Source organism: Triticum aestivum, chromosome 7B (genome assembly GCF_018294505.1).
Source record: "Triticum aestivum cultivar Chinese Spring chromosome 7B, IWGSC CS RefSeq v2.1, whole genome shotgun sequence".
In the NCBI taxonomy this organism is placed as follows: domain Eukaryota; kingdom Viridiplantae; phylum Streptophyta; class Magnoliopsida; order Poales; family Poaceae; genus Triticum; species Triticum aestivum.
In genome coordinates this window covers 67,069,394-67,081,050 of record NC_057813.1, presented here as the reverse complement: position 1 = coordinate 67,081,050, position 11,657 = coordinate 67,069,394, and the positions used below count along the sequence as shown (strand labels likewise).

General features: G+C 46.8%; 1 protein-coding gene across 1 annotated transcript; it reads right to left on the bottom strand.

Moving 5' to 3' along the window:
* Positions 1–2,115: 2,115 nt before the first annotated feature.
* LOC123160783 (protein TAPETUM DETERMINANT 1) lies at positions 2,116–2,965 on the bottom strand. Its single transcript, XM_044578617.1, has 2 exons — positions 2,828–2,965; positions 2,116–2,742 (listed from the first exon to the last, which is right to left on the bottom strand). The coding sequence occupies exons 1-2, from the start codon at positions 2,889–2,891 to the stop codon at positions 2,405–2,407; spliced, it is 402 nt and encodes a 133-aa protein (XP_044434552.1). The 5' UTR covers positions 2,892–2,965; the 3' UTR covers positions 2,116–2,404.
* Between the last annotated feature and the right edge of the window lie 8,692 nt (positions 2,966–11,657).

Below are 11,657 nucleotides of genomic sequence, written 5' to 3'. Positions count from 1 at the left end.
TATAAATCCCAATGAAGCGCTCATAATTTGTTATTGCCACTTTTCAGTCTAAATGATCTGAAATGCCTTCAATTTTAAAGATCGGGATTGTACTTAGGATGTGCTAACTCTTGATTTCCATCAGCAACTTAACACCAGCACAAAATCACACTGTTGTGTGAAGTGCTCGAGTCTTGGCCCATCGCATTCCTTTGTCTGGCAGCCAATCGCCTAGTTCTCACAGCCGCGCTGGTTGCCACAATGTGGTATACTACAGTTATCCATGATGTCCCCTTGCAAATCCTTTGAAGCACCGTCATCACCCATTGCAACAACTCAGTTAAGCTTGCAGCATGGGTGGCAAGAGGTGGCCGGCCTTGCAGTAGTGGGCGGCAAACTATGTAGTGGCGGGCATTGGCAGCAAAACCTTGCACGTGTAGCGACACCCGCCGACTTTTGTTGTTTGTCTCGGTCGGGAGGCAAGGGTGGAGTGAGGCGAGACAGAAAAATGATCAAGCAAGGTGAGGCGCTCTAATTTTTGTGGAAGAAGGAGAAGGGAGCAACGTAAGATGTGTCCAAATAATGAGGTGAAGACACTATGTGTGGAGTCTAAAAACATGTTCTAAGAAATTGACGTGGCCAAAGACACGCCACAGATTCGAGTCATTTCCCATGGTTCAGTTGATCCACATTGTGTTTCTTTATTTAAATCTTCTTATTAGCTTGATACTTCTCGCGGGTCTGGGCAACACGATGCGGTGTACCGTCCTTGCAGCCGAGCCACACACGTCTTCAGAGCACATGAAACTTGGTGCAACCTAGAAAAGCTCGTCACATATAATCCACTGGCGATGCAGAAGTCACATTCTTGGGTGTTTGTTTTCTGGTGCACATTTTTTTCCCAATGCCTCCCCGTCCTATCCTTGCTGCTTGCACATGACAATGCTTTATTGGCCTCATTGACATTACTAAATTAACTTCATCTGCTCGTAGATTAGTGAAGACTATCGTTACGTATGACTTATTCTCCCTTGTTTTCTTTCCTAGTCTTGAGCAAGTAGGTCTCCGTAAAATCTCCCAAAATCATATATTACCATGTGGTGTTGATGGATGTGTTGAATGGTATGTGGTCTCAAGGATCAGCTCCTGTGAACTTATATAGACGTGAGGCTGTCAGGACTAGATCATGAAGAGAGACTCCAATACCACTACTCTAGCTGAATGCGCACTTAATTTTGCACATGAATAATCTGTATTGTATTTTATAATATAATTTGTCTATCAAACATTAGATAGATGACGCTATATAGTACTAGTTGTTTCTGCGAATGGACAGATAGTAATAATGGGTTGTGACTTAAGTTGGGAAACAAGATATCTTGAGTTCAACTCCTCCTTTTAATTTTTCTTAATGTTATCTAGCAACCGTTCCCCGGGAGGAAAACCCCAGCGAACCCCCTCATAGCCACATGATCAAGATCTGATGGTAACCATTTCCGGATAAAAATGCACCAAAATAAACAAAATCCCATGCTTTTATCAAAAATGTCATTCCTCAAACACAAAAACGGCCAGTCGTGCCATTCGCAAATGCCATCCTGGCTATCGAACGGTGGCTGGCTATTGCAATCCTTAATTTTTCGTTTTTATTTTGTTCTCAACATCTCGTTCATGCTAGAGGGGATAGGATCGAATAGATCGATTTGACACGAATACAAATGTTGTTTATTCATCTATGATTGTTTAATTTTTCTAATGCTCAGTCGCTTGAAACCTTTCAGTTTTAGTCAATTCCAACATAGGTGCATGCGTAGACAACTGGACGCCGAGCTCCAAGCATGAGATGGAGACACCGTGTCTGGCTGAGGCGTCCTCGGCGAAGGAAAGGAAGAGGGTTGACCGGTTGACCGATAGTTGGGGAGATGGCATCTTGATGGAGGAGCGGCTAGGGCAGGGGTGTGGCAACGAGGCAAGGCCGCGGGTGGTGGTGGCAAGCCGTTATGCCTGGGTTGGAGGGCGGGAGGAGGAAGAAGGAGAACAGTGCACCAGTGAATGCAACTGATCCATAGGCAGTCCCTTTCGTCGTTTAACATCAGGTAGTTAATTCATTTGCGAACGTTTTTGCTATAATAATTTATACTCTCTCCGTAAAGAAATATAAAAGTGTTTAGATCATTAATATAAAAGCGTTTAGATTACCAAGTGATCTAAACGCTTTTATATTTCTTTACAAAGGGTGTAACTAACACTCACATTCGTGTTACAATAGAGAGAAACCGCAGCAAATCAGCCTAGCTAATATCAAACGGGATAGCATCGCGCGCGGCGGAGCGCGCAATCGCACTACTGCACTTGTGCACTATAAAATGTCTCTTACATTACATGAGTACCATCGGCTGATCTAGGCACACGCAGCTAGTAGTACCTAGCAGTGGGCCTGCGAGCTGACCAGAGGGAAGTCGAACGGCGTCATCCAGGCGTACTTGAACCGCACCGGCGCGCCGCTCGGGATCCGCCGGCCGCCCCGGAGCAGGCAGCGCTCGCCGTCGACGGGCCGGATCACCCGCGGGTCCACGGCCTCGACGCTGCTAAGGCCGTAGCAGCGGAGCAGCACCCTGGACTGCGCGCACCGGCAGCGGTTGGTCACCTCCACTGCGTACTCCGGCTTACCCTCCACGACCCGCCCCGTCGCCGACTGCCTCACCACCAGGTCCGCGGACCGGCACGCCGTCCGGCCCACCGCATCTGCTCCCAGCTCATCGCCTGTCCACGCACATATCCTTGTCAGTTGTCACACCACACACCAAGCTAGCCTACCAAGAACATGCTTCGTGTAAACCGTTGTTACCTTGGGTGGCGCTGCAGAGGAGCAGCAGTAGTAGCGCGAGGTGGAGGAAAGCTTGGTTCGCCATGAAGACTGGGTTTGAAGCTAAGATGGTCTTGGTGGCTTGCGAGGTTGTTTGTGTCTTCGTGCATCGGTGGATTATAACGGACAAGGAGCGAGCTAGAGCCATCCCCATCACGGCGGGTCAGGACAGGGCCATGAGGGGACGGGGAGGGTTGTCGTGTGGGAAGAGGGCAAACTAGCATGTGCCATGCCAGGCGAGGCGATCAGGTCGATCCAGCGTTTCTTCCCCGCAAAAAATGGGAAAAATGTCAATCTAACGTTCATGCTTGAGCTTGCAGCAAAGCTCTAGATTTAGCTACAGCCAACGGGTAGTAGGTGCATGCATGCATGGATGATGGGTGACGACACGTACGACCGATATCCCACATGGCTTGCTCCGGGAATGCATGGCGGACAAGGAATAGCTAACGTGCACCGTATTTGTATCCACCGCTCTCACCTGCTTTGACCTTTTGGTTTTGCTGCAATACACAAGTGAGATGTCCTTTTGTATTTGTTGTAACAAGACAGTACATACAAGTACACTAAATTATGGGATAATCACCTTGGTCCCTAAAACTGTTGATGCCGAGCAAATACAAAAAATTTGACCCATTTGCCTATTGAACGTGAGCTTTAAAATCATTACCAAAATACTCATGAATAGACTAAGTAAATGTGTTTCTCCAGTCATATCTTCAACCCAGACAGCATTTATAAAAAGGAGATATATAATAGAAGGGGTTGTGATCTTAATATAAAGCGTTGAATACTATTCGTGCCAAAAAAATAGATGTTCTGATTTTTAAAGTGGATTTTGGAAAAGCATATGACAAAATTAAGTGGCCATTTGTAATTAAAATGCTGAAATTGAAAGGGTTCCTTGATAAGTGGTGTGACTGGGTAATGAAGACTATGAGAGGGGGGCATGTGGGGGTGACAGTTTGGACCTTACTTTAAAACTTTCGAAGGATTGAGACAGGGTGATGCAATATCCCCCCCCCCCCCCCCCCGCGTTGTTTGATTTGGCAGTTGATGCTCTGGCTGTAATTTTGAATAATGGTAGAGAGAATGATGTAATTAAGGATGTGTTAGGTGATAATAATAATAAAGGAGTTAATATGTTATAATATGCTATTGACACTATTTTCTTGATACAAGATGATATTGAAAGTGCTAAAAATCTGAAGTTCATTCTTTGTGCCTTTGAACAAATGTCAGGTTTGAAAATAAATTTCACAAAAGTGAACTTCTTCTTTTTGGAAAAGCCAATGAAAAAAGGGAACTATACCAAGAAATTTTTACATGTAAAATGGGAGATTTACCTTTGAAATATTTGGCTCTACCTATTTCTGATAATAGAATCAGTAACAAACACTGGAGTGGAGTGATAGAAAAAAATGAAAAAAAGATGCAACTGTTGGCGAGGCAGGCTACTATGATCTATAGCTGGTAGAATTTCTCTGGTACAGGCTTGCTTGACTAATATGCCCTTGTTTATGATGTCCTCCTATCCCTTGCATGTTGGTGTGAGGAACAAAGCAGACTTTTATAGGACAAGACTAGTTTGGAAGGAAGATGAAAACAAAAGAAGTACCATTTGGTGAAATGGAAACAATGTTGTCTTCCTAAATATTATGGGGGTTTTGCCATACTCAATCTGGATACTATGAGCAATGTTTTACGTGCAATGTGGTTCTGGAAGCTGGAGACTGAAGAAGGATTGTGGCAAGATGTCTTGTTTAACAAATACATACCTGATGGTTGCATCTCCAAAGTTAAAAAGAAACAGGGAGACTCCAAGTTCTGGGCCAGTTTACTAAAAGTTAAAGATACCTTCTATAAATTTGCTAGGAAAAAACTAGGAGATGGTACTATTACTAGATTCTGGGAAGATATTTGGGTGGGTGATTATCCTAGATTGTATAATTTGTGCTTTGATCATACGATATTGTGGCTGAGGCTATTTCAAAAGGTTGGCAGGTTAGGTTTAGAAGAACTCTCTATGGGGAAACTTTAGAACTTTGGAACAATCTCAAAGACCGATGTGAGGAAATTGAAATGAGTGAGGGTAGAGACAAAGTTGAATGGAATCCTATTGGGAACAAAAGAATTCAAATAAGTCCCTGTATAGGAAATTGATTACAGATAATTGCAACTATCCGCAAAAATTCCTGTGGAAAGTGAAGGTACCTGCAAAAATTAAAGTGTTTCTTTGGCTGATAAACAAAACAAGCATCTTAGCTAAAGACTTTTGATTAAAAAAGGTTGGAAGGGGTCTAAAGATTGTGTGCTATTTTGGGAAAGATGAACAGATAGACCGTCTGTTCTTTCCTTGCTCGGCCGTTTCATTGTTATGGAACTTCTTAAGATGTACTTTTGATCTGAAATCCACTCCTACATCTGTAGAAGATTGTTTCGGGAGGTGGATTAAAACTTTTAGGAAAGCATAACAGAAATTAGTTCTGATTGGGTTATCGCCTATGTTTTGGGCAATATGGAAATATCAAAATGCAATGATTTTTTAGAACAAAAGTTATAATGATCCTAGCTATGACCTTGATTCAAATGATGACATACTGGATCATGGCGTGGTCTATTTTGCAGACAAAGGAGGAAAACAAAAGGGAGTTGGAGCTGGGCTCAAAGCTTCAGAATGAGTAGCAAGTGAAGTTTACAAATCAGCGCAGGGGTGAAGATATAACGTGCCAAGGTTACATGAAGCTTGAAGCGACGGGATGATGGCATGGTTGCATTTCTACTTCGATGTAGTAGTTATAGTAGTTTAGGTGCACGCCATTGATACTTTTGGTTTGTTCCTATTGATCGTCTTCTGAATTTGTAAGGGCTTGGTCCTGGCGATGTCTTTGTTCTGCTTCGCCCTAGTGGTGACAGTTCCCTGTCTGGGTATGCGCCTGTTGTAGAAGTATGTTGCAATCGAGATGTTTCTAGTAGCTTTTTAGTAGTACTAGGCTGGTATGTTTTGGTTCTAAAAACTGGTGCTTGTAGCTCGCTTGTTGGTTTACTTAATGGAAATTGGAGGGGCAAACCCTTCTTTGTTCAAAAAATGTACATACAAGTACATATACATGGACCCAAGACACCACTTACACATATAAACCTAAAATATCTCCCTCTTTACTCTCTCTGGGTCTCACTCCTCTCTCACATCCAGAATGAAGGCAAGAGCAATGACACTAGGGACCATGAGTTGTGGCCCGAGTAGCAGGAGGGGGGCTATGGAGACAAGCAGCGCAACACAAGCATGTGGGGGCGAGTGAGGGAGTCCTGGATTAGGGGGGTCCTCGGACAGCCGGACTATATACTTTGGCCGGACTGTTGGACTATGAAGATACAAGATTGAAGACTTCGTCTCGTGTCCGGGTGGGACTCTCCTTTGCATGGAAGGCAAGCTTAGCAATTCGGATATGTAGATCTCCTTCTCTGTAACCGACTATGTGTAACCCTAGCCCCCTCCGGTGTCTATATAAACCCGAGGATTTAGTCCGTAGGATAACAACAATCATAATCATAGGCTAGCTTCTGGGGTTTAGCCTCTACGATCTCGTGGTAGATCAACTCTTGTAATACTCATATCATCAAGATCAATCAAGCAGGAAGTAGGGTATTACCTCCATTGAGAGGGCCCGAACCTGGGTAAACATTGTGTCCCCCGCCTCCTGTTACCATTAGCCTTAGACGCACAGTTCGGGACCCCCTACCCGAGATCCGCCGGTTTTGACACCGACATTGGTGCTTTCATTGAGAGTTCCACTGCGTCGTCGCGATAAGGCTTGATGGCTCCTTCAATCATCTGCGACAATGCGGTACAAGGTGAGGTTTTCCTCCCCGGACAGATCTTCGTATTTGGCGGCTTCGTATTGCGGGCCAACTCGCTTGGCCATCTGGAGCAGATTGAACTATGTCCGGCTCTTCGTATTGCTAAACTCATTGAGGTCTCTCTCTCTATCAGGAGAATCTTGGCCGAACTATGTCCGGCTTGAGTAGGAAGTGGACGACGAAGAAATTCGTTCCCCACCCACCACCCACTTAATAGACACTATCGATGACTTAACCGACACGCTTGACTTTGACTCCGAAGACATCGACGGTATGGACGACGATGCTGGAGATGAACAGGAACCACCACCTACGGGGCGCTGGACAGCCACCTCATCATACGATATTTATATGGTGGATACACCCCAAAGAAAACAATGGCGAGGAACGGAAGGATGCAACAGAGGATAATCCCCTCGATCATAAACCAAAGTGACGACGTAGGCGCCGCTCTAAATCCTGCCACGGCAAAAACAGCGATAACAGCGCAAGAAAGAATAACACCCCGGTCGACTCCAAAGGAAACGACGACCCCATGGACCCAGCGATGGAGCAGGATGCGCCAGGGGACAGTGAACATAGTCCGGAGCCGATGTCCGATGACGGCGATCCTGAGGGTAAAACTCATCAACCTGTCTCCGGAGAGGAGAACAGTCCGGACGACGATGCACTCATCATCACGGAAAAACACTTGGAACAAGAGAACCTCCATAGAAGGCTTATTTCCACCACGAGGAGCTTGAAGAAGCAGAAGCAAAGCCTTAAGGCTGCGCAGGATACGCTCAACCGCAGATGGTACAAAATGCTCGACACTGAAGAAAAATACGGCAGCGATCGCCACACAAAGAGCTACCCAAAATGCAAGCTGCTGCCCGAATTCGACGACGAGGCTATAGAGCCCATTCAGCCGAAAAATAAAACGGCCGATCAGCCGGACCGACCACCCCGTGGCCGCAACAGGGAGGCTAATGATGCCGCACACAGGTCAGCACACGATTTACGTGAGCTCCTGGAACAAAAAGCCGGTATGGCCAGGTCCATCTATGGATCTAGGAAGCGTGCTCCGGCATAGGATCACAGCCACCAAAACGACCATATTGATCGAATACCAGCTCGGAATCAACACCGAACACAACAACCGCCGACAGCATGCCATGACACACCAAATACAGGGGTGCCGCACACCCCCTGTGCTTCACCGATGAGGTGCTGGATCATGAATTTCCAGAGGAATTTAAACTCGTGAATATAGAGGCATACGACGGAACGACAGACCCTGGGGTCTGGATTAAGGACTTTATCCTTTATATCCACATGGCTCACGGAGATGATCTCCATGCCATTAAATACCTGCCCCTCAAGTTGAAAGGACCAGCCCTAACAAGACTTATGACCCGCTTCTACGCGGGTGAGGACAGCTGGTTGGCCCATAGTGGCACCAGCGACCCAGGCACATCCGAAGTCAGGGATGGCAATGGGAAGCTGCGACGCAATAAAAACAGGCGTCGAAACAATGAAGACAGCCCAGATAACACGGCGGTCAACACCGGATTTAGGGGCTCTCGACCCGGTCAACGGAAAAAGCCATTTAAAGGCAGCAGAGATGGACCATCCAGCCTAAATAAGATTCTAGAAAGATTATGTCAGATTCATGGCACCCCCGAAAAACCTGCAAATCACACCCACAGAGAATGCTGGGTTTTCAAGCAGGCCGGCAAGCTAAACACCGAACACAAAGGAAGGTTGACGCCAAGTGAAGACGAGGATGAGCCTCGCCAGCCGAACACTGGGGGACAGAAAAAATTCCCACCAGAGGTCAAAACAGTGAATATGATTTACGCAACTCACATACCAAAGAGAAGGCGCAATCGCGCACTCCGAGACGTATACGCTGTAGAGCCCGTCGCCCCCAAGTTCAATCCTTGGTCGGCCTACCCGATCACCTTTGATCGCAGGGATCACCCGACTAGTATCCGGCACGGAGGATCGGCTGCCTTGGTGCTTGACCCAATAATTGACGGATACCATCTCACCCGAGTCCTTATGGACGGCGGCAGTAATCTTAATCTGATATATCAGGACACTATCCGCAAAAAGGGGACAGACCCGTCAAGAATCAGCCAAAGCAATACTACCTTTAAAGGAGTAATACCAGTCGTCGAGGCCCGCTGCATAGGCTCTCTAGTACTAGAGGTTGTATTCGGTTCTCCCGACAACTTTAGAAGTGAAGAATTAATCTTCGACATCGCTCCATGCCGAAGCGGCTATCACACACTACTCGGAAGAACGGCCTTCGCTCGTTTCAATGCAGTACCGCACTATGCTTATCTTAAACTTAAGATGCCCGGTCCACGTGGCGTCATCACAGTTAGCGGAAATATAGAGCGTTCCTTATGTGGGGAAGAATATGTGGCGACTCTAGCAGTCGAACACTAAATGGCCTATCCAACCAAAATGATCAGTCGTCAAGACCACGGACACGGTTAGACGAATCCGGCGCACCACCATTTGTAACAACCCAGATAAACCTGAGCTTGGGTCGACGGATATACCCCCGTAGGTGGTGCTAGGGGCTGCCCGCATGTAAAAAAGCCCATAGTTCGGCTTGACCCTATTAATACAATAACAGATTACATTTTCATGGTTCGTTCAGAATAACCAACTTTTCGCACGAAGTCTTTCACCTGGGTTTTTCCTTTTTACAGATGATCATCATGCTACACCCTTCCAGGATACGGCACAACGGAGACAAAGGCGCAGACGTGTAGCAGGGCCCCGCTCAAAGGTTTCTTTTTAGATTAAGACCCTGCGTAAACCTTTTTTTAATATCTCTTGTTGCTTCATACCCTCCGGACACTTAACACAACCGGGACGGATACTGGCATCATTGGCATTTCATCACGCCAGACTAACGCATGTACCTGGAAACTCAAGGCTCATTATCGAGGGTGTTACTCAGCCCAGTATATGTTGTAAAGTACGAATACCTTAGGGAGTATTCGGCGTCGCAAGTTTGGCCTTATATGCATCAGCTCTAAATCATGTCTTTGGTCAATAGTTGGGTTTGCCCGGCTCCCATGTTTTGCTACCTTACGTTCCACTCTATCGGCTAAGACAGCACCGGGAAAACTACTGCAATTATGCCCTGGTTCATCTGGATGAGCACCTCGGTAGAGAAAGCCGAAAACTGACTGTCATGATATAGCGCGAGACTGGTCAACCACTTGATGACTCAGCGGAATCTTCGCGATTCCTCCGTGTTAACGAAGGACCGGTTTCCCGGTCATGTACGTACGCGCACCTTATTCATATGAACGCGGAAGTACCAGGGGCTATATAGTAGCCCCACCGTCAAACTCCTATGGCTAAGTGAAAGTGTTAAAGCTATATAGTCTGGTTGCCTGGTTCGCCGTGCTATCACCTCCTTAATGGACCAAGACATTGGATCAAGTGTGATTATGCACTTTTTCGAACACCCCCGCATTATATGTGTGGGGGCTGAAGCCGACGACTGCAAACTTTCAGGTTATATACATACATAAACGGCCACACAGGAGGCACTATAATACTTTCGGGCAAAAGTATAAACATAGCCTTTACAATCAAAATAGCATTGTTTTTATAATTCAGATACATGTCACTCGAACATGGTGCTCTTCGAGCACTGAGCCTCTATTAAATGGGTGCCTTCTAGGACTTCTTCAAAATAGTGCTCGGCCGGGTCCTGGCCTCCCGCCGGACCCCGGGTTGCAATAGTGGTGGCCTCCATCCCTGCACAATATGTTTTAACACGGGTAAGAGCCATCCGCGCACCCTCTATGCACGTCGACCTCTTCACGGCGTCAATATGCGACACAGCACCAAGGAATCGTTGCACTAAACTAAAATATTTGTCCAGCTTTGGTTCCTTCGGCCAAAGATGATCCACGACAAACCTCATAGCAAGCCCGGACAACCTATGGAGCTCGGTCCACTCGGCCATTTGTTCATTCAATAGCAGTGGACGCGTCAGAGCACTGAACAACGACCAGAACAACTTTTCCACCTCATGATCTTTCTGATCTTTGAAAAACTCAGTCGCATCTGCAGCACTCTTTGCCAAGTCCGAATACACGTCTGCAGCACTCCATAATTGATCCAGAGGGGCATACTTCGGATCTCCGAATTTCATCCGCAACAAAAAGGGCCTCCCAGCTGCGATATCTCCGGCTTCACGAAGCTCCTCCCTCACCCCTCTAATTTCAGAGCGAGTTTCCTTGGTTGCTTCCAAGGCCTTCTTCAGGTCAGCCGCTTTCGCCTGGCTTTCCTTTTCAAGGAGCTCATATCGGCCGGCGGCATCTTTCAGCTCAACAGACATCTTGGCTATTTTATCTTCACTCTGGCGACGAGCAGCCCACTCGGCTCTTAACTCTTCGGCCGCCTTTAGGGCGGCTGCATCATTTCTCTTGGCTTGATCCTTGGCTTGGGCAAGTTCCGCCCGAAGGGTCTCCACGGCGGCAGCTCCATCTGCAGTCACAGCATATTATAGATACTAGCATCATGCTCCTCTTAATATTTGCTAACAATCCGAAAATACATACCATGTGCCTCATCAAGCCGCTTGTTCACAAACGCAATGTCGGCATCCGCCACGTCAAGCTGCCGCCTCAGTTCGGCAAATTCAGCAGTCCGGTTAGCCGCCGGACCCTCAGCCGCCTGCACATAATGCAGCGTGATCATTACCTGGGACTATGATCCCCTGTTTGCCGCCTCGGGACGGCAACCAGAGTCTCAGGGGCTACTACCTATACTGAGCACACCTAGCGCATGCGGTACCATCAAAAATACATATATTACTTTGCGTACCTCAAAGCCTCTTAGCAGGCTCGTAAAAGCTTCATTCAACCCGCTTTTGGCGGATGAAATCCTCTCAACCACCATACCCATTAAGGTATGATGCACCTCTGAGATA